The sequence below is a fragment of the Globicephala melas genome, chromosome 11 (genome assembly GCF_963455315.2).
Source record: "Globicephala melas chromosome 11, mGloMel1.2, whole genome shotgun sequence".
NCBI classification, from domain to species: Eukaryota; Metazoa; Chordata; class Mammalia; order Artiodactyla; family Delphinidae; genus Globicephala; species Globicephala melas.
In genome coordinates this window covers 100,697,397-100,719,939 of record NC_083324.2, presented here as the reverse complement: position 1 = coordinate 100,719,939, position 22,543 = coordinate 100,697,397, and the positions used below count along the sequence as shown (strand labels likewise).

At 47.1% G+C, this 22,543-nt stretch overlaps 1 protein-coding gene across 5 annotated transcripts in view; it reads left to right on the top strand.

Moving 5' to 3' along the window:
• The window catches only part of NQO2 (N-ribosyldihydronicotinamide:quinone dehydrogenase 2), a 33,139-nt gene that overhangs the window by 8,689 nt on the left and 1,907 nt on the right, over positions 1-22,543 (top strand). For 3 of the 5 annotated variants that reach the window (XR_009565713.2, XR_009565712.2, XR_009565715.2), the window contains exons 4-8: positions 1,327-1,457; positions 3,608-3,721; positions 4,639-4,740; positions 6,304-6,542; positions 7,741-10,659. Coding sequence is in view for 1 of the 5 variants with exons in the window: in XM_060307443.2 (XP_060163426.1) it covers positions 1,327-1,457; positions 3,608-3,721; positions 4,639-4,740; positions 6,304-6,480 (524 nt within the window). In the remaining 4 variants the exon portion in view is untranslated. Of the gene's footprint in view, positions 1-1,326; positions 1,458-3,607; positions 3,722-4,638; positions 4,741-6,303; positions 7,211-7,740; positions 10,660-22,543 lie in introns of those variants that run through there. The other 2 variants (XR_009565714.2, XM_060307443.2) reach the window with 2 other exon arrangements.

Below are 22,543 nucleotides of genomic sequence, written 5' to 3'. Positions count from 1 at the left end.
TGGCTGCTGAAGGGCTGGCCTCTCCTTGGGCTCCTCTGCAGGCCGCGTGCTGCAGGGGCCGCACCTGGGCCTCCCGTCGTCCCCTCTGCTGCCGTGTGGGACCCGTGGCCTTGAGCTCGGCCCTCAGCCTTCATCTCCTCTCTGGTCGGTTGGGAATTACCCAGCCTGTCGGGTTGTTACGAACATAGAAAGGTGATGCTGCAGAGCAGTGGTACGTGGGGATCCTCAGCCACTGGTGACTGTTGTTAACACTGATCAGTGCGGTTGGGTGAGTCATGATGCTTGAAGAGAACCCACTGAAGGCCTAGATCAAAGTGTTAACTTGGCTCTCAGCCTAGTTGTCGAGAGTTAGGGTTAGAGGGTTAGGGTTACGGTTGGGGTCGGGTTAGGGTTAGAGGGTTAGGGTTGGGGGTTAGGGGTTAGGGTTGGGGTCAGGGGTTAGGGGTCAGGGTCAGGGTTTAGGGTTAGGGGTTAGGGTTGGGCCGGGGTCAGGGGTTAGGGGTTAGGGCTTTGGGGTTAGGGTCAGGAGTTAGGGTCAGGGGTTAGGGTTAGGTGCTGCAGGTTCCAGCCCAACCCCTCCCCACCCCTGCTGCTGCTGCCTGAGCCCCTCCCCTACCAGGCCTTCTCCTGAATCGCTGAGGCCACAGTGAGCTTTTCCAGAGCTGAATTGGAGCGTTCACTATATACATGGGGAGCAGACCCCTGTGTGCAGGAGAAGCTTAAGCCCCTCGGCCGGGCTCACAAGCCCTGGTCCATTCCTGCAGTCACATCACCTGCGGGCCTCCCGGCCTCTCACAGCAGGTCCTCGGCTGTGCTCCCAGTGGCCCACACCTGGGCTGGCCAAGTTGTCCCGTCTGCGTCTTCTGCCCAGAAGGTCCCCTGCTTCTCCTGGCTGCCCGAAACTCCTACTCCATCGTCAGAACCCTGACTCATCCCCAGGGTGCGCTCCTGACCCGCCCCCGCAGAGCTGCAGCGCTTGTTACATGCGCAGAGTGAGGCCCGCTGCTTCTGGGCCGTGGGGTGTGAGGCCCGTCTGCCGTAACGTTACACCTAGCAAGCTGCGTGGTCGTGTTCTGTGTGTTACCGTGTGGTTGCTCATCCACATCTCCTACCGGACTGTGAGTCCCTTAGGAGAAGGTCAGGACATAGCTTGCTCTCTTTGCGTCCACAGTCTGACCCCAGGGCCTGGCGCGTGCTCAGGTCTCCGTGACTGCCCGGTGACCTGCCGGGGGTGGGGAGTGACGTCCAGGCAGCAGTGGCGCTGGTGGGATTGGCGGGATGGGCCGCGGCTGCCCCTGCGTGAGAACCCCTGTCCTGTCCTTCCAGGCGCCCTCTCCCGCCCCGAGTTCTTCAGCTACGGTGTGGAAGCGTACGAGGCCTGCAAGAAGAGGTCTCTGACCAGCGACATAATCGCGGAGCAGAAGAAGGTCCAGGAGGCCGACCTAGTGATGTTTCAGGTTTGGTTCCCCTCAGATTATGGTAACGAATTTGGTTTGTCCTGTGTGCAGGGTCTTTCCCGGTACTGAGTTCACGCTCCTGGCGGTGGTGCTACGATCTGCACGCTTACTTCTGTCTCGTTGGGTCCGAAGACCCAGGGAGCCCATACCACCCGTTCAGATCCTGGCCCCCAAGTAAACAGCAGGGATTTCCCTTTAGCCTGTGGGTCCCGAAACGTCTGACCCTGCAGACGGTGCTGCCTTCGTTCTCTGATCCCCAGCCCGGGAGGTGCTGGGCTGCATGGAAACCAGTTTGTCTGCGTGGGTGTTTGTCAGAGTAATTTAGGCCAGATGCAACTGCTGCCTTAAGTATCCTGGTCGTCAAGCCCCGTGGGTGGCCTCACCCCCCACCCTCACCTGGTGCGCACTCACCTTTGTCCCAGGCAGGCTTCACTGCACGAGAGCTGCCCAGGACGCTACGTCCACGGCCAGCCAGGCGGGCATCATGGCAGCAGAGTAAATGTGCTTTTGGGGAGTCGTTGGGTGGATAGAAATCCAAGTCAGGCCAGGAGAGAAGGGGATTTATCGAAAGGGTCCTGATCGCTTGGGTCCCAGAAACCCGAGGACAGGCCGTGGCGGGCCTCAGGGCAGTGGCATGGGGTGTGGGGTGTCTGTTCCCTTCCCCATGGCAGCTGCTTCTCTCCGATCTGGCCGCTCTGCCTCTGCCCCACGTCACTAGATCCAGCCTCCCAGGAAGGGATCTCCTGGGTCCACATCGTCTCTGTTTTCCAACCTGCTGAGGGGCGGGACGTGGGCGGGAGAACAGGACCACCCTTGCGGTGGGCGCAGAGCCAGCTTCCAGACACAGCGCAGAAACACCCCGTAGACTACACCCGTGCACGCGGAGGCGGCAGCCCCGCGCCCGCCCCGCGTCTGCCCGCCCCGCGTCTGCCCCGCCCGCCCCGCGTCGCCCCGCGTCGCCCCGCCCCGCGTCTGCCTCCCCGCGACCTTGACTCCGGGTGTGGTCCAAGTGCGGCCGTGCTTCCATCCTCCTCACACCCGAGTGCCCGCGGCTCCCCACCGGCACGCTGGTAGTCACGCAGGACCGTGCAGCCGTGTGACGATGCCCAGCAGTCCGGCCCCTGGTCCGAGCAGAACCCCACGCAGCTCTGTCTCCCCTTCGCTGCGGCTCCCGGCTGAGCACACGGAGCCCGAGGCTTCCCCCCTCCCCCTCTCCTGTAACTGGAAGGTGAACACCTGCCGAGGCCTGTTCCTTCTGTGAGAGTCTTTCTTTACTCTGCCTCTTTTCACTTGTTTTTTCCCCACCCCACCCCTTTTCCCGTACTCTGCCCAGAGCCTCTGCATATATGTTTATTTTTTTTTTGCTCAACACTGATAAAAATGTCATTCACCACGATCACTGCTACTATGACCATAGCTCACCACTCACTGAGCATTTACCCTGTTCTGAGCACTGTGATGTGTCATTGAACCCTCACCACAGTGCTGTGAATGATTTGCAAATCAGGCTAAGGAGGCCCAGAGAGGTTAAGTAACTTGCCAACGTCACACAGCAGTAGGTTGTGGAGCTGGGATTTCAGTGCCAAGTCCTGAGTTAGATTCATAGTGAAAGCACGTGAAACACGGGCTTCCTTCTAGCTTTGGTAACAGGTTATTGCACGTGTTCATCTCTTTTCATTGATATTGTTGGATATGGTGTTAGGGCTTCTAACCCTAACGGGAGTGGACTCCAGGAAGACCGTGCTGCTGGTGTGTGGAATCTGAGGATCAGACTTCTCATAACCTACCCCAGCCCGACTCCCAGATGCCGTGTCTCATCCCCAGGTGGGGAAACGGGCAAACTCTTTCCCACACCCTCCCTCTGGCCCCGTGGCTGGGGGTCAGCACCTCCCGGCCCACTCAGTCAGGGGCAAGCAGTTGGAGGCCGTCACGGGGGACGCAGAGCCACCTGTGACAGGGACCAGGACGCTGTCGGCTCTGCCCGCCCCGCCAGCCGTCACCACCACACCGCGCGCCTAAGAGAAGGGGGAGAAGCCTCCCCATCGTGTTGGTGACATCTGCCTGCCCGGGCCGGGGAGGAGGCTCCCCCGAACCCCCAGGCAGAGGAATGCGGAAGTGTCCCCAGCGCTCCCTGCCTGTTCCACTTGCAGTTCCCGCTGTACTGGTTCAGCGTGCCGGCTATCCTGAAGGGCTGGATGGACAGGGTGCTGTGCCAGGGCTTTGCCTTCGACATCCCGGGATTCTACGACGACGGCCTCCTCAAGGTACGGCCGGATGAGGGGCGGCGTCCATCGGGGATGGAGGGGGCGTCTCACCATCGGGGATGGAGGGGGCGTCTCAGCAAGTCACTCCTAGTTTGCATTTTTTAACCAAACACTGAGCGCCAACCGTGTGTAAGGCCCCGTGTGGTTACATGGGCGAGAAAGCGTTGCTCCCGAGGTCATGGGCTTTTCTTCCAGTAAGGGACACAGAGCGTCCACGTCTGTCTGTGTGCTCAGCCAGGGAGGCCTGGGCTGGCCTGGGGACGGCTGCCGAGGGGCACCTGCTCCACGATGCGGGCTCATCACTGGCCACGCACCGGTTCACCTCTGAGCGTCATGTAACCACCTTGAAAACAGGATAATGCCTTGCCCCCAGGGAAGAGGTTGCGGGGAACCTGGCAGGTGCATAGGACGTGGTAGCTATGGATTTCCCACTAAAACAAATGACATTTTTAATTCTGAGATCCTCAGAAAATAAGTGCATATAAAGAAAACACTGAGTCATGAGATCCGTCTCGGACCGTGAAAAGATGCCACCCTTTGCTGAGTGGCCCCAGGAGCCGGGCACTGCGGGCGGTACCATTTGCCCTCCCAGCCGCTCCAGGGTCTGGCCTCCGCCTCATCCACTCCTCCCCTGCGTCCCTGAAGCCTGCTCTCCACCACCCCCGGGGCCTGTCAGCTCTGTGTGCACCCCATCCGTTCCTCTGGTTGTCCCCTGCTCTCTCCATTTGATGTAGCTGTCACCTGCAGTTGGGCTGGACGGAGATGGGAATGTGTGTCTTTCCATCAGGGAAGGGTGCAGGGGAGCTGGCCTCGGGTTTTCCCTCCCGGTCGTTAGAAACCTCTGGGCTGGAGTCACAGTGGCCTTTACTACCCTGTCCTCTGGGGTCCCACCAGAGCGTGTGCTGTGTCCTCCGCAGGGTAAACTGGCCATCCTGTCCATAACCACGGGCGGCACGGCCGACATGTACTGGAAAACTGGAGCCAGCGGAGACTTCCGATACTTCCTGTGGCCCCTCCAGGTACGCCACACCCTTCCCTGAGCCGCACCTCCCCTGGCACAAATGAGGTGTGACATAGGCCTGAAGGCCAGACCGTTCTGACTTCCCTGGGTTCAGGAAGTAACAGCCTCTGCCCTCTTTCATGATTTACTTGGCAGCACTGGAAAGGCTGGCCAATGAGGAAAACACGTGTTATCAGGATAGCTTCTGCCATCGTTTGGTTAGAGGCCAGGCCAAACCTAGTTGGCTGGTGTGCTCTGGGGCACACAGGAGCCCCACGGTGGCCCGTGTGTGTCACGATTCGGGAGGGCAGAGCCATCCACACTCCGGCTCTGCTTCCCGAGGCAGCATCGCCTGGAACCCTGGCAAAAGGCTCCCCGGCCCGCAACCGGCAGCCTTGTGAGTGGGCATGTTTCCATGGAGCCAGCGGCTGGGCGCCTCCCCAGAGCCCACCCCGCCTCCAGGAGCCCGGGACTCAGCTCCGGGCCGCGCTCCCAGGTGGACGCCGGGCTGCCTCTGCGCCCTGGGCCCGGGGTCGGCGAGGACGGCGGTCAGCGGAAGTGCCCTGGTGAGGGGCAGAGCCGAGGAAGGGAGCTGGGGGCCCTGTCCCAGCCCCCCTGTGCTGTAGGGAACTCCTGGGAGACCCAGAGACCTGCATGGAAGCTGCCCATCTAGGTCGTTAGGGGTGTGTGTTGAGCTCGGAAGGGATCACGTAGCTAAGGGTTCGTGCGCTTTAGAAATGCAGGCGGTGGCGTGGGTCCCGGCCTCCCACCCACCTGATGGGGCAGGCCTGGACAGGGTGTGGGTTTAGGGAAGGAGTGCAGACGGAGGACAGTGATATTTCTAGAAAAACGATCTCTGAAAGGAGACGGGATAGTCGTTCCATGTAGTGATGCTCAGCTGCAGAAGCCCGAGCTTCCTCTGCAGAGGCCGAGGGGCCTCTTAGGTGCCATTAGCCAGGCCTAAATTCTTGCTTTTAAAAAATCTTCACCTTTATTTCAGTTTGCAGAAGTACATATCATAGAAAAAAGTGAGATTAGAAAATACAAACATAGTCCCCTTAATTTCTCCCTTAAAAATAATCACTTTGAATGATTTGATGTATTTCTTTACAGCCCATATATATTTTTAAATATATACTTTTAATGATTAGGCTTATCATGTTTATCTTTTTACATAAACCGTGTGCCACAAATACTGCTTCACGTTTCTTCTTGCTGTTTACATTTAATGCATATCTTGAACAGCCTTCCATGGTGGCACATTGTAGCTAAAATAACCTCATTCTAGAATATTCCATCACATGACTTGCCATAACTTGCCTAACCAGTCAAAACCTAAACTTCAGTGTCTGACTCAACAGCAGAGATTAAAGATTAATGTCAGTTATCAGAGTAGAATTTGGAACTTGCCGCTGCCCAGCACTCTTCACCTCCCTGGTAGCGGCCGTGTCCTGAGGTTCTGGGGCAGTTCCGTTGTTTTCGATTAACTGGTAGCATGAAAGGTGTTCTGTCCCCTTTGGTGACTGAACGGATGGCGTGTGCAGGGCGGCTTCTCATCGCTCTCCTTTCTTTGCGGCTATAGCACGGCACGCTGCACTTCTGTGGATTTAAAGTCCTTGCCCCTCATATCAGTTTTGCTCCTGAATATGCATCAGAAGAAGAAAGAAAGGGGATGGTGGCCTCCTGGGCGCAGAGGCTGAAGACCATCTGGAACGAGGAGCCCATCCCCTGCTCACCCCCCTGGTACTTCGGGCAGTGACCTCGGGGCCACGCTGGGAGGTGCTGGTGTGTGTAATAAACGACGGCACAACAGAGCAGCAGGTGTGTGGGGTGATGTGACTGCGTCTCCAGGGTCCTGTAGGCCGACTCGCGGCTCCCGTCACCCGCTGGTTGTCCCGGATTCTCTCCTGACAGATGTCCGTATTCTCCCAGGCTTTCTTTTCATTTCTAATATTTTTCCATCTCCCTGTCTTCAGCCTTCACGGGTAGTGGTGTTTTTCTGTAGTTCTGGCTTGGAACTGGATTTGTTAGGTTTTGTTTTGTTTAATTCCATAACTCAACTTGAATTTCTCTTTGCATAGAAAAGTGAAGTCTGTTCACAGCTTGTGTTTGAGTGCTCTGTTTGGACTTACTTCTTCCATCTTTTTTTTTTTTTTTTTTTTTTACTTGCATCATGACTGTGAAGTTTTAATTGATCAGCCACTTAACATAGTTTTACAATCCCTGCGTGCCCGTGACAACGAGGTTTCCAAGCAGTAGTGAGAAGGCATCCTGTCAGTGTGTGCGAGCTCGGGGAACACGACTGACAGTAACCTCAAGGTGTGGGCACGTGTAGGTGGAGTGTCTCCCCCAAAGCAGGTTTGAGGAATTAGATCCCTTCCCCCCACCCCCTCCCCCCATCGTCACGGTCATCGTCACTGCCCAGGACAGAGCAGCTGCCTGGGGTCAGGGCCCTTCTGCTTAGTATCCCAGCCCCGCCCCCATCAGACTGTCCCAGCTTCCCGCTGGATCCCCCTTGTCACACACCTTTCACCTTCCTCTCCCCCTCCCCCGCCCCTCCACCCCCCACCCCCCACCATCTTCAGACCCTTTTCCATCCTCATTTTCTTTCTTCTCTTTTTCACCTAATGCATCACCTGATAGTATTTCTTTTTGTTTTGTTTTTAATATTTACTTATTTATCTTTGGTTGCACCAGGTCTTAGTTGCGGCTTGCAGGCTCCTTAGTTGTGACCTGCGAACTCTTAGTTGCGGCATGTGGGATCTAGTTCCCTGACCAGGGATTGAACCTGGGCTCCCTGCTTTGGGAGCACGGAGTCGTGTCCACTGTGCCACCAGGGAAGTCGCCACCAGATAGTATTTCGTGTGCCTCCTCTTCCTTTCATCTGAACCTTCCCTCACTCAGAGCTGTTATCCTCAAATCAGCATCTGATCTCTCAGGGTCATTTCTTTCTGACTCTTTTTTTTTTTTTTTTTTGCTGTACGCGGGCCTCTCACTGTTGTGGCCTCTCCCGTTACAGAGCACAGGCTCCGGACGCGCAGGCTCAGCCGCTCCGCGGCATGTGGGATCCTCCCGGACCAGGGCACGAACCCGCGTCCCCTGCATCGGCAGGCAGACTCTCAACCACTGTGCCACCGGGGAAGCCCTCTGACTCCTTTTTGACGCCACTTTCTTCAGACTTTTTCAGAACAGTCCTCAGATTCTCTTTCTTCCATCCTCCTCAGACCCTTTTTGGGGCTGTCCTCCTCAGATTCCTTCTCAGGGTCACCTCCAAAGCCATTCTTGAAAAGCAAAAACAATACCTTCTCAGCAAACTTGGGTTGGAAGAAATGTCCCCAACCTGATAGAGAGCATCTAAAAACCTACAGCTAATGTTAAACTTTTCTGATAAAATAAGGACTAGAGCAAGGATGTCCACTTCCACCACCCCTGTCCCACATCACACAGGAAGAACTAGTCAGTGCACGTACTGGAAAGGAAAAACTAAAACTGCCACTGTTTGCAGATTATATGATTGTCTACATAGAAAATTTCAAAGATCTACAGAAAAGATGGTCTAGAACTAATAAGAGAGTTTAGCAAGGTCACAAGATACAAGGTCAACCAGCAAAGGCAAACTGTATTTCTATATACTAGCAAGGTACAGTTGGAAACCAAAAGTAAAACAACATTTATGATAGAAAAATGAAATAATCTCACAAAACATGTACACCGTCTCTGTACTGAAAACTGCAAACAGCTGATAAAAAATTAGAATAGCTCTTTAAATAGAGAAACCCATCATATTCGTGGATTGGAAGAATCAGTAGTGTTAAGATGTCAATTCTCCCCATTCATCCATTGTACATCCCCTTATACATTCCCTTATACATCCGTTTAATACAGTTCCAGTCAAAATCCTAGAGAATTTCTGGTAAATATAGACAAGTTGATTCTAAAATGTACAGAGAAAGGCAGAGAAGCTAGAATAGTTAAAACAATTTTGAGAAAGCATACATTTGGCTCCACAGTGCGCAATATGAAGACCTACCCTAAAGCTACAGTAATGAACACAATGTGGTGTAGCAAAGGAATAGATACAAGGTCAACTGAAGAGGGGAGAGAGAGAGGAATAGACCCACACAAGTACAGCTAACTGATTTTTTTTAGCATTTTAAAAATTAATAGACCATTTTAAAGAACAGTTTAGATTTATAGAAAAATTGAAAGAAATTACAGTTTCCATATACCGTATGGATAGTTTCCCCTTTATTATCTTAGCATGACACATTTGTTACAATTAATGAACCAACACTGACACATTATTATTAACGAAAGTCCATAGTTCAGATGACCTTGGTTTTTACCTGATGTCTTTTCTTCTGTTCCAGCCTCCCATCCATGATACCATGTTACATTTAATTTGTCATGTCTTCTTAGGCTTCTCTCACCTGTGAGATTTCTCAGAGATTCTTGGCTTTGATGACCTTGAGGGTTTTGAAGAATACTGGTCAGGTATACCGGTTGTCCCTCCACTGGAATGTGCCTTTTTTCCTCATGATTCGCCTGGAGTTATGGTTTTGGGGAGAAAGCTCACAGAGGGAAAGTGCTATTTTCATCACATCATATCAAGGACACATACTATCAATACGGTTTATGATGGTTGATGTTGAACTTGATCTGATCAGCTGGCTGAAGCAGTTGTATTGTTTCCCCCTTTCCATGCTGTGTGATTTGGAAAGAAGTCACTTTGTGGAGCCCACACTTAAAGAGTGGGAGTTATACTCCAACTCGCTTAGACTGGAATACATACATAATTTATTTGGAATTCTGCGTAGGAGATCTGTTTCCCCTCCATTTATTTATTCAGTCACTTATCTGTATCAATATGCACTCATGGATATGATTTTCTACCTTAGGTTATAATCCAGTGCTACGTTTTAAGTTATCTTGCTCATTGTCTTCCAACTTTGGCCATTGGGAACCCTTTTAGAAACAAGATCTGGTCACTAGGTGTGCTGGTTGCTATGGTACAGTGTGATTTCTTTCAGGCTCCCTTAGCTGGTAGAGCAAAGAAATGTATGTGTGCCACCAACTCATGTATATACATATATGTGTAAATATTTTTATATGTAGCCATCTGTATCTACATTGTTTTACCATCATCAACTCTGTCCCTTACATGTGGATTATTCTAGCCTCCTCCCCTTTCTAATCTGTAAATTCCCATTCTAATGACAAGAACCCTGGCTTTCACCATCCACTACTCAATTGTTCAGGTCCAGCAAACACGTATGGCAGTGTCAGAATTGTTAACATGTGTACCGTGGGAATCAACTTTATCCATTAGAGCATCGTCCCGTGTGCAGTTCCTTTTGCCTTTAGCCTATGGACTCCAAAGTGACTGAAGTCCCTTCCCCCTGCCCCCACCCTCCTTGGGGTGGTTGTTTCATACTTTTGTAATACAATTAGACTCCCTTGTCACAGTCTACATTTTTTCCTGGAATCTCCAGACCTCCTAAATTATTATTTTTCTAAATCACATACATTAAAGTTCACTCTTCGTGTAGTAAAGTTTTATGGGTTTTGACAAATGTCTGGTATTATGTATCTACTATTACAGTATCGTAGAATAGTTTCACTGTAATAAAATTCCCTGTGCTTCAACTATTCATCCCTCCCCTCCATACCCACACCTCTGACCACCACTGATTTTTTTTTTTTTAATCACTGATCTTTTTTTGTATGTATAGTTTGCCTTTTCCAAAATGTCATAGAATTGGAATCAAACAACATGTAGCCTTTTCAGACTGGCTTCTTTTACGGAGAAATATGCATTTAAGTTTCCTCCATGTGTTTCTGTGGCTTGATAGCTCATTTCTTCTTATCGCTGAATAATATTGCATGTATGTACCATAGTTTATCCTTCATCTATTAAAGGACATCTTGGTTGCTTTCAGCTTTGGGCAGTTATGGACAAAGCTGCTATAAACATCCATGTTCAGGTTTTTGTGTGGACATGAGTTTTCAGTTCATTTGGGTAAATAAGTAGGAGTATAATTGATGGATCACAGGTAAGACTGTGTTTCGCTTTTTAAGAAAGTGCCGAACTTTCTTGCACAGTGGCTGCACCATTTTACATTCCTAACAGCAGTGAAAAAGCTACTTATTTTCCATATCCTCTCCAGCAATTGGTATTTTTGTGTTTTGTTTCTGATTTTAGCCATTCTAAAAGGTGTGTAGTGATGAAAATAAGTAAACAACTCATTGTTGCTTTAATTTGTAATTCCCTGATGACAAATGACGTTAAGCGCCTTTTCATGTTTTTTGCCATCTGTATATTGTTTTCGGTGAGCTGTCCAGATATTTTGCCCATTTTTAATAGAGTTGTTTATTTTTGTATTGTTGAGTTTTAAGAGTTTTTAAAGAATATTTGAATACAAATCCTCTATCAGATACGTGCTTTGCAAATATTTTCTCCCAGTATGTTGTCTCTCTTCATTCCCTTAATAGTTTCTTTCCACAGCAGAATTTTTTTTTTTTTTTTTTTGTGGTACGCGGGCCTCTCACTGCCGTGGCCTCTCCCGTTGCGGAGCACAGGCTCTGGAGGCGCAGGCTCAGCGGCCATGGCTCACGGGCCCAGCCGCTCTGCGGCATGTGGGATTCTCCTGGACCAGGGCACGAACCCATGTCCCCTGCATAGGCAGGTGGACTCTCAACCACTGTGCCACCAGGGAAGCCCCCTATTCCTTTTTAAATGCATAAACTCTCACCCTTTGAGATGGTCACAGGACACCCAATGCACTTCACTCCTGTCTCTTCTGACTGAGACTTGATAAGAGATATTACAATATTGTAAAGGCCTAATTATTTCAATTAAGAATAACTGTATTTTGGTAGAGCAATCTTTTTAGCGTCTCTCAGAAAATGAAGACCTTAAGAATCACACCTTGCAACCTAGAGATTTCATCTACTGGAGTAATTACCTCCAGAAAAACTCTCTTCAACCTTGCTGGAAAGGCCCCTATCAAGTACTGCTAAACCAACCCTTGTGCCACCAAACTACAAGGAATTGACTCTTGGATTCACATGAGACACTTAAAGAAAGTGCCAAGCCCTGACTAGACCTGCACATCACCTGGTGACCTGAAAGTCAAGATTTCCCAGAATTGAAGCAGATGACATCCGATGAGACATCTTTCCCAAAATATCCATTCCAGGCCTGTTGGAGTTTGTCACCAAACCTTTGATGATGACATGCTCAGATGATCTCCAGTGTCTATGATCTTGGTAACATATGAACTTTAGATGAAAAGTGCCTCACAGTTCTCTCTGCTTCTCTTCAATACTCAAATGTAATCTCAGTAGGTTTGAAATCTGCATTTTCCCTCTGATGTGAGACTGTACACAGGAAAGGTCCTCCCTGGCACTGAGGTACAAAAAGCCACTGACACCAAAAAAACCCTCATGCTTGATCAGATGCTTTCAGAGAAAGATTTTGATCAAAAGGGGGAAATGTAAAAAACACAAACAAAAAAGAACAGAAACCTCAATGAAAGAGAGTCAGGAGGTCATAAAGGGGGAGGGGGAAGTCTCACACCCTGCAAAAATAGCAGGGACCTTTTCTTTCCTGGCAACAACTCAGCCAATGAAAAGCAATGGACTGTTGGTTTTTTTTTTTTTTTTTTACTACATCCCTCCCAACTTCCTTTCCCCACATAAAAGTGTCCTCCTTTCCATTTTTGCTGGGGACTTGCATGCAGGTTCCCATCGTGGTAGCCCCCAAATTGCAGTTCCTTTTATAATAAACCTGTTTTTGCTGGAGAGATAGTTGGCAGTTTATTTTAGATCAACAGTAGGTAGTGGTATCTCACTGGTTTTTCAAATTTACAATTTCCTAATACCCTGTAATACTGAGCATCTTTTCATATACTCATTTGCAGTCTGTATGGTGAGGTGTCTGTTGAGATCTTTTGCCCATTTTCAACTGCGTTTTTCCTTTTCTTGCACTTTTAGTATATTTTGGGTAACTTTTATCAGATATGCCTTTTGCAAATATTTTTATCTTGTGGCATCTCATTCTCGATGTATGTATCTTTTTACAGTATATAATCACGCTGTGAATATAATTAGCTTTTTAACGTAACACTATAGCAAACATTTCCCATTTGGCTTGAGACTTCCCAGTCACCTTTGTATAGGGCTGCAAAATAAGTACCCAGTTTCTTCCTCCACAGCCCGACAGAGCAGATTATCCCCACTTTACAGGTGAAGGAGATGAGAGACTGGTAGCTACCTGCCTAAGGTTTCAGCGCTGCTGACCCGCAGAGCTCACAATCCCCTGGGTAAGCAACCCAGTGCCTCCCGAGCTGCCTGTCCCGCCTGGGAGGTTTCCGTGAGTGGTTTCTATGGCTCGGCGCACTAACTCTCTTCTCTTGGCCTCCCAATCCCGCTCTGAAACACAGCAAAGCCGCGATCCTCTGGGTTTTAAAAAGCGGCCAGGAGGCCCCGCCGGGCGCGGGGCGGGCACTCTCGTCGTCCTCCTCCGGGGCAGGAGCGGGCGCGGAGGCGGAGCGAGCAGTCCACGCCTTCCGCCAGCCAAGCTCCTTCAGTCGGCCCGCAGGCGACGTGGACACCGGACCGGCCTCCCGGAGCGCGGGGCCCGGCGACCCACCCGGAGGGGAGCCGGAGCGCGCTGACGCGCTGGGCTGCACGCGGCGGACAGCAGGCTCGCGGAGCCGGGCTAGGTGAGCTGACTGCTCCGCCCCGGCGACCCCCCCCCCCCCCGCCCCCGGGTCAGGCTCGGCTCGCACCCCAGCCCCGCGCCGGCGAGGCTGCCGGGCGTCGGAGCAACTCCGGGCTGCCCCCGCCGCCTCTTCCCTCACCCGGTCTCGGGCCTGGGGAAGTTTCCCGCGGAAGCGAAAGCGAATCCTTTCGCGAAAGCGAAAGCGAAGCGGTGGCGCAGATAGTCTCGCGGGTCGGCCTCCGACCATGGTCGGGGCTTCCGCTCCGGCGCACGGGCGGTGGGCGGGCGACGACGCTCCCGGAGGTCAGGCGGTGGGCGTGATCCGTGGCGTTCCGGGAAGTCGGGCGCAGAAGAGACGGGCTCATTTCTGGCTGGGGGTTTCGGTCTGTCCGGACAGGGCGGACACCTGCCTTGGGCGCGATAACGGCGTGAAGTAGGAACAGACTGTCGGGTGGCCACCGTTGTTTTGGGGGATGGTGGGTTTTCCTTGCTGTGCCCTTAAGCCTCAGCGGTGCCTGCTCTCGCCGCAACAGGGTTACGCAGGCGTCCCAGGCCGGGCCTCCTCCCCCGCCCTTCGGAAGGACCTTTGACTGGGGCGCTGGGGTCGCCGCGAACTGCGAAGCAGTCAGAAGTGTTTCCGCGTTGTCTTAGACGTGTGCTGGCAAGTGGGAAAGGAGGGTTAACGGCGACGAAGGGGAGGTTGCTGTCACCCTAGAAGGCGTCTTCTGTTCGGTGGTCAGTGGCGTGTGCTTTTACGAAATGTTCATAATCTCTTGAGAGTTTTTTTGTTTCTGTTTTAACATCTTTATTGGAGTATAATTGCTTTACAGTGGTGTGTTAGCTTCTGCTGTATAACAAAGTGAATCAGCTATACATATACGTATATCCCCATGTTTACTCCCTCTTGCGTCTCCCTCCCTCCCACCCTCCCTATCCCACCCCTCTAGGTGGTCACAAAGCACCGAGCTGATCTCCCTGTGCTATTCGGCTGCTTCCCACTAGCTAATCTATTTTACGTTTGGTAGTGTGTATATATGTCCATGCCACTCTCTCACTTCGTCCCAGCTTACCCTTCTCCCTCCCTGTGTCCTGAAGTCCATTCTCTAGTCTGCGTCTTTATTCCTGCCCTGCCCCTAGGTTCTTCAGAACTTTTTTTTTTTTTTAGATTCCATATATATGTGTTAGCATACGGTGTTTGTTTTTCTCTTTCTGACTTCTCTCAGTATGACAGACTCTAGGTCCATCCACCTCACTACAAATAACAATTTTGTTCCTTTTTATGGCTGAGTAATATTCCATTGTATATATGTGCCACATCTTCTTTATCCATTCATCTGTCAAGGGACACTTAGGTTGCTTCCATGTCCTGACTACACACATACATTTCTATTCTTCGTTAGGCTTGTTCTTGGTTTCTTGAGAGTTTTGTAGAGGATAAATTACATCCTTTTTTCCTAAGCATCGGACAAAACCCCACAAAGGGGGTGTTGGTTGTTCATTTCTTTGTCTCCTGCTGATCGTCTGGCTCTTCCTTGCTCGTGTATCTTGGACAAAGCCTGAGACTGTTATATTCAACCAACTTTCCAGAAGTCCTTTGGTCTTTAGACCACTATTACTTCTCCCCCGATTTACACATGAAGAAATCAAGGCAGGAGTGAGCTTTGGAGCGTAGAGTGACTTCTTACCTGATCTGCATTTTGTAACCATCAGGTAGGTGCAAGAGTAGAGAGGAAATTATAGTCTATTATAAATTTGGAAAACTGCATCCCTTCTAAACACAAAAGGTGAAGACTGAGCTTGCTTAAAATATTTGGGGGTATATCATCCTCATCACTATTATTACTGATAAAACAGCAATAACAGTTAACTTTCATTTTCCTCTGTCTGAGCTATATTGCACACCAGAGCTATATTGTACTTTCAGGTTTGTGACTATTAATGAGAATTAAGAAAAAAATCCCTAAATAGCAATTTCCAAAATCGCACATTACTATTGGGTGCTTATTAATCCACAACATGTTAATACCACCAGTATGATCTGGGAATTTGAAAAATACAGAGCTTCCCATGCTTTGGTTGGATATCATACTCTGGCAAAAATGATCATGTTAGTTAACCTGTAGAATATTGATTTCCAACCACTTAGTTTCATATGTTTTTTAAATTTAGTCTGTACGTTCCCTGTGTTTCTGACTGTCGCATACTTATTTAGTATAGGTGAGCAGTTGTAAGATTAAGTCTTTGCATCTGATTTTAACAAAGACATTATTGGTTGCTCTCTAGAGAAGTAGCATGTGTTAGTGAGCTGATAGCAGAAGTTTGCGTGAAGAGATAAAGGCTGAGTTCCAGGATCTGCTACTTTAGGTGAATCATTAAACTCCAGATTTTAGTTTCTTTATTTGTAAATCGGAACGGTGTAAATTGGTACGTCAGAGGGTCATAATGTGGTAACGTACATGATAACGCTGGGTTGAACTCTTCCAGTCTCTTCTCTCTTGCTCAGCATTTAGATCTTCCTTGCGCAGAGCTCTTGTTTATCTGGGGCAAAGTATCAAGCAGTTATAATCAAAGAACCTTGAGAGATCCCCATTGGATACCTGAGTAAAAACAGAGTTCTGTTAGCAGGAAAAAGGGGGGCGTGACAGATAGGCAGCCAGCATTTTCTGTCAGACTCATTATGTATGGTCATCACTGAAAAATTGAAAAAACAGTCCTCTACCACTTAAAGGTAAATATGAATATTTTTTAAAGTTTAAAAAAAATTTTTTTGAGGTATAACATACACAGAAAAGTACACAAGTCATAACTGTTCAGCTGTATTAAGTATCACAAAGTAAACATTAAGAAGAAATGAGACATTTGCCATCACTCCTGAAGCCCCTGCGCTTTCTGTGATTCACAGCCTCCTGCTTCCACCTAATAGGAACTACTGTCTTGACTGTGTATATTGTAGATGAGTTTTGCCTGTTTTTTTGGTATTATATATTGTTAATAATTTGTATTTTCCCCCATTTTTACTGAGGTATAATTGACAAAATTGAATATAGATATGAATATTTTGATATATAGACTTACCCTGCCTCAGAAGATAATTTGTGAAGTTTCTTGGGATTTTCAGTTAATTTCAATGGAAAAGATTTGCTTCCCTAGGTCCCTGAATTAAATATACAGAAAACAATAAATTCCATTAAAATAGATACATTCTTTGTTGAAATTAATCATAAGACGACATAAAGGCTAGCGTGCCTTCATTAAGCACCCTGTAACATGGCTTTGTAATGTGGTTTTCTACCTGCCTACATTCAGTGTTTTTGTGACTCTTGGGTATCTAAGTTACTCACAAGTCCTTCCTAAGATATTCAGTGCTTATAAAGTTGAATCATTCATGGAGAAATAGTGGGGGAAACAGTAAAAACAAAAGAAATAATTGGAAACCATGCAAAAGGTGCATAAGCTTAAGTAAGACCAGACTAAACCAGCAAACCGCAGACTGAGGAGAACCAGCTGGGGTCAGGAGCCAGCCTCACAAAGTGCAGCCGACCCGTGAGGAAGCTCCCCTCCCCTGAGCTCCGTCGCACTTGTAGGAGGCACTGCAGGTCCTAGTTGGTCTTGGCAGCTCTGAGGAGACAAGACCTGGGCTGAAGCAGAGAGCTGAATCTTAATACCCCATGGGCATATTTCAGGGCATGGTTATAATTCCTTCCTGTTTCTTTACTCTGTCTGTGAGCCTTTTTTTTTTTTTTTTTTTTTTTGCGGTACACAGGCTTCTCACTGTTGTGGCCTCTCCCGTTGCGGAGCACAGGCTCCGGACGCGCAGGCTCAGCGGCCATGGCTCACGGGCCCAGCCGCTCCGCGGCATGTGGGATCTTCCCGGACCGGGGCACGAACCCGCGTCCCCTGCATCGGCAGGCGGACTCTCAACCACTGTGCCACCAGGGAAGCTCTGTGAGCCTTTTTTAATGTTACTAAACATTGATACATAACGTCATTTTTGAAAACTGCTAGATGTATTTCATAGTGTGAATGGGTCATAACTTATTCTCCCTTATCCTGTATCTGTCAGTTGTTTTATGTGCTTTTGCTGTTTTACCTAATGTTACTGGGAACATCCTTGTACATACTCTGTATCAGCATCTCTGATTTCATTCCTTAGAATAAAGAACTACTGAGTGAAGGAATTATTCCCTTTTAAAAAATAAATGTTATTATAAAGGTAATTCATGTTTATTGTAGAAAATTTGGAAAATGTAGTAGAAATGTAAAGAAGTAAAAATCACCCAACCATCCAGATATCCTTGCTAACATTTTCGTGTCTTACACTGTGTCTTTTTTCCTGTACATATGTCTATATGTATAGCTAGCCATCTACCTGTTAATATATTGGTTGTATAATATTACATCTTATGAATGTTCTATAATTCGTTTAACTATATTCTTTATTTTTGGATGATTAAATAATTCTTGTATTTAAAAAATTATGTATTTAATGACCAACTGCCATATGTCAGGTTCTGTGCTGGGCACTGTAGACAGTGCATAAGACAGACAGTTTCCTGCCTTCTGTGAGCTTAATTGAAATAACTCCCAAATTACAGCTGTCCTGTTTCAAAGGGGAAGTACTGGGTGCTGTGAAAATGTCTAATGGGAAGATGTAGGATGGCTTTCCTGAGGAAATGACGTTTCTGAGACCCGAAGGAGGAACAGCTTCTAGCCTGAGAATGTGCCCTCAGAGGGCTTGTAGGGGAGAGTGGGACAGATAACTCAATCTCCCCCCACCCCACCCCACGCTCACAAGGACTGGTCAGTAGAGAGCTGCTGAGAAGAGTGATCCCAGATGCACACTCGTATTCTGAAAGCCTGGGAAACAGGATGAACGTGGAAGCGCATGGCTCGGTGGGCCGATCGTAGCCAGAACTGTAAAGCAGGCAACACATGTGTTTTCACATATTTTTTCTCACATAATCCTTAGCAGTCTTGTGAGGCAGTCATTATTATTCCTTTTGCCAATGAGGAAATTGAGGCTTATGTAAGTTACCCAAGACACAGGGCTGATAAATGAGAGCTAGAGTTCATATGAGAGAAAAGCCTGTTCTCTTTGCACCATCATAATGGCTTCTGGTACTTCACCTTCAGTCCGTGACTCACCCCTGTCCCCTCCATCTTTATGCCCTTTATCTGGGCAGCCTCCCTCAACCCCTGTCTCTGCCCCGCAGATGTGCTTCTTTCCAGAGGGTACTTCCTCTTGCTTGGAAAGTCTCCTGTTACAGGAGAATGGTTCATAGCATCATCTTCCGTGCTGATATGTGAGCTTTGTTGGGGTGGCAGGGCCCACCGAAACCTTTGTACAGGATGTAGACGGTTGGTTGCCTGAGCCAGACTGCAGCAGCCCATTGCACAGGATTGCTGTCAGCCTAGGCATTTTCAGAAATCCCTTCAGGTACTTTCAAACAAACAAACAACTTCCTGCCCCCAACATTTCATTAAGAAAAATTTCAAAGTGCAAAGTTAAAAAGATTTTACACCTGCAGCTAACATCATACTCAACAGTGAAAAACTGAAAGCTTTTCCTCTAAGATCAGAAACAAGACAGGAATTCCCTGGCGGTCCAGTGGTTAGGACTCTGCACTCTCACTGCTGAGGGCCAGGGTACAATCCCTGGTCTGGGAACTAAGATCCCACAAGCTGCATGCATGCAAGTTGCGGCAAAACCAAAAAAAACAGAATCAGTTACAAGACAAGGATGTCCACTCTTGCCACTTTTATTTAACATAGTATTGGAAGTCCTAGCCAGAACTATTAGGCAAGAAAAAGAAAAGGCATACCAATTGGAAAGAAAGCAATAAAGCTGTCACTGTTTGCAGTTGGCGTGATATTTTGCATAGAAAACTAAAGACCCCATCAAAAAACTGTTAGAACTAATGAACAATTTCAGCAATGTTGTAGGATACAAAATCAGTATACAAAAATATTTTGCATTTTTATATACTAATAATGAGCTATTAGAAAGAGAAATTAAGAAAACAGTCCCATTTATAATTGCATCAAAAAGAGTAAAATATCTAGGAATAAATTTAACCAGGGAGATGAAAGACTTATATACTGAAAACTTCAAGATATTGAGGAAAGAAATTGAAGAAGACACAAATAAATGGAAATAGTCCATGCTCGTGAATGGGGAGAATTAATATTGTTAAAATGTCCATACCACAGATTCAGTGCAGTTCCCATAAAAATTCCAATGACATTTTTCATAGAAATTGAACAGATAATCCTAAAATTTCTATAGAAACACAAAAGACCCCAAGTCATCAAAACAATCTTGAGAAAGAACAAAGCTGGAGATAACACACTTCCCAAACTGTATTACAAAGTTATAGTAATCAAAACAGTATAGCACCAGCATAAACACACATATACATCAATGGAACAGAATAGACAGCCCAGAAATAAGCCCACACATAAATGATCAGTTAACTTACAAAAGAGCCAAGAATACAGATGGTCCACAACTTATGATGGTTTGACTTATAATTTTTTAACTTTATGATGGTGCAAAGCAATAGGCATTAAGTAGAAATCATACTTTGAATTTTTATCTTTTCCCAGGCTGGTGGTATGTGGTATGAAATTCTCTTATGATGCTGGGCAGCAGCAGGGAGCTGCAGCTCCTGGTCAGCCATGCAGTCACGAGGATAAATAGCCAATACACTTACAACCATTCTGTACCCATACAGCTATTCTGTTTCAGTATTCATCAAATTATAAGAGATATTCAACACTTTTTCATACAACAGACTTTTTGTTAGATGAGTTTGCCCAACTGTAGGCTAGTGTAAGTGTTTTGAGCATATTTAAGGTAGGCTAGGCTGAAAATGGGGAAAGGACTGTGTCTTCGATAAATGGTGTTGAGAAAATTGGACAGCCACATGCTAAAGAATTAAACTGGGTCACTGTTTTACACCATACACGATAACTAACTCAAGATGGATTAAAGATTTGAATGCAAAACCTGAAACCATAAATCTCCCCGAGGAAAACATAGACAGTAAGCTCCTTGACATTGGTCTTGGTGACGATTTTTCAAATATGACATCAAAAGTAAAAGCAACGAAAGCAAAAATAAGCAAGTGGGACTATCAAACTAAAAAGCTTCTGGACATCAAAGGAAACCATCAACAAGATAAAAAGGGAGCCTACTGAATGGAAAAAAATATTTGCAAATCATGTATCTGATAAGGGGTTATTAAAAAATATATAAAGAACTCACACAACTCAATAACAACAAAAAAATATGTTTAAAAAATGGGCAGAATATCTGAATAGACTTTTTAAGAAGATATTAATTAATTAATTAATTAATTAATTTATTTATTTATTTACTTGGTTGCACTGGGTCTTAGTTGTGGCAGGCTGGCACCTCAGTTGTGGCTCACTGGCTTCTTAGTTGTGGCACTCAGGCTCCTTAGTTGTGGCATGCAAACTCAGTTGCGGCATGCATGTGGGATCTAGTTCCCTGACCAGTGATCGAACCCAGGCCCCCTGCATTGGGAGCTTGGCGTCTTAACCACTGCCCCACCAGGGAAGTCCCTGAATAGACATTTTTCTTAAGAAGACATCCAGGTGGTAAAGAGGCAGGTGAAAAGATGCTCAACAATATTATCATCAGGGAAGTGCAAATCAAAATCACAATGAGATACCACCTCACACCTTTAGAATGGCTATTATCAAAAAGAAAAATAACTTTTGGCGAGGATATGGAGAAAAGGGAGCTCTTGTGCATTGTTGTTGGGAGTATAAATTGGTGCAGCCACTATGGAAAACAGTACAGAAGGTCCTCAAAAAATTAAGCATAGAACTACCATATGATCCAGCAATTCCACTCTTGGGTATTTACCTGAAGAACATGAAAACACTCACTTAAAAAGATATATGCATCCCTATGTTCATTGCAGCACTATTTATAACAACCAAGATATGGAAACAACCTAAGTGTCCATCGATGGATGAATGGATAAAGAAGATGTGGTCTACATACAATGGAATATTACTCAGCCATAAAAAGAATGAAATCTTGCCATTTGCAGCAATATGGAAGGACCTCAAGGGCATTATGCTGAGTGAGATAAGTCAGACAGAGAAACAAATATTGCATGATCTCATGTATATGTGGTATTTTAAATTTAAAGAAACAAGCTCATTGACACAGACAACAGATTGGTGGTTACCAGAGGAAGGGAGTTGGTGTGGGTGGGAGAAATGGGTAAAGGGGTCACAAGGTAAAAAAAAAACAAAACAATAAAAAATCAAGAGCTACAAAGTGCAGTGTGGTATCCTGGATTGGATCCTGGAGCAAAAAAGGAAATTAGTAGAAAAACTGGTGAAATCAGAAAAAAGTAGAGTGTTTAGTTAATGGTGACATACCAATGTTAGTTTCTTAGTTTTGACAAATGTACTATTAGGACAAATGGGTGAGGGGTGTATGGGAAAAGAAAATTAAATATGTAGAAACAAAAAAGTAAAATTAAAGATTTTACAGTGAACTCTCATATATGCAGTATTTATATCATTTTACTCTGCTTGCTCTATCATATAATTATCCATATACTTATCCCTCTCTCTGTCCACCAGGCTATCGGTCTGCAAGGTAAATTGTCCATAAATATTTCAGCATGCATACCACTAACAAGTTCAGCATGTTTACAGATTTTTCTAGATGTAAAATTTGCCTGCGGTTCTGCAGTGTACATTTGTTGGGTGTTGACAGATGGTTTTGCTTGTGTAACCCAAACCCCCACTGAGATGGTAGAACATTACCTTCAGCCCCAGAATGGTCCCTCGCCCCGTCCCTGGGCAACCGGTTTCCACCACAGATGAGTCTGACTGTTCTAAAACTTCATGTAAATGAAGTTATATACTATGGATCCTTTGATATCTTCTCTACCTTAGCATAATGTTCTTGTTACTCTTCCACATTGTTGTGTGTATTAGGTCATTGCTTTTTATTGCTGAGTAGTAGAGTCCATCTGTGAACACACCACAGGGTGCTTTTTTGGCCCATTCTCCTACTGATGGACAACTGTTTCCAGTTTTGGATGGT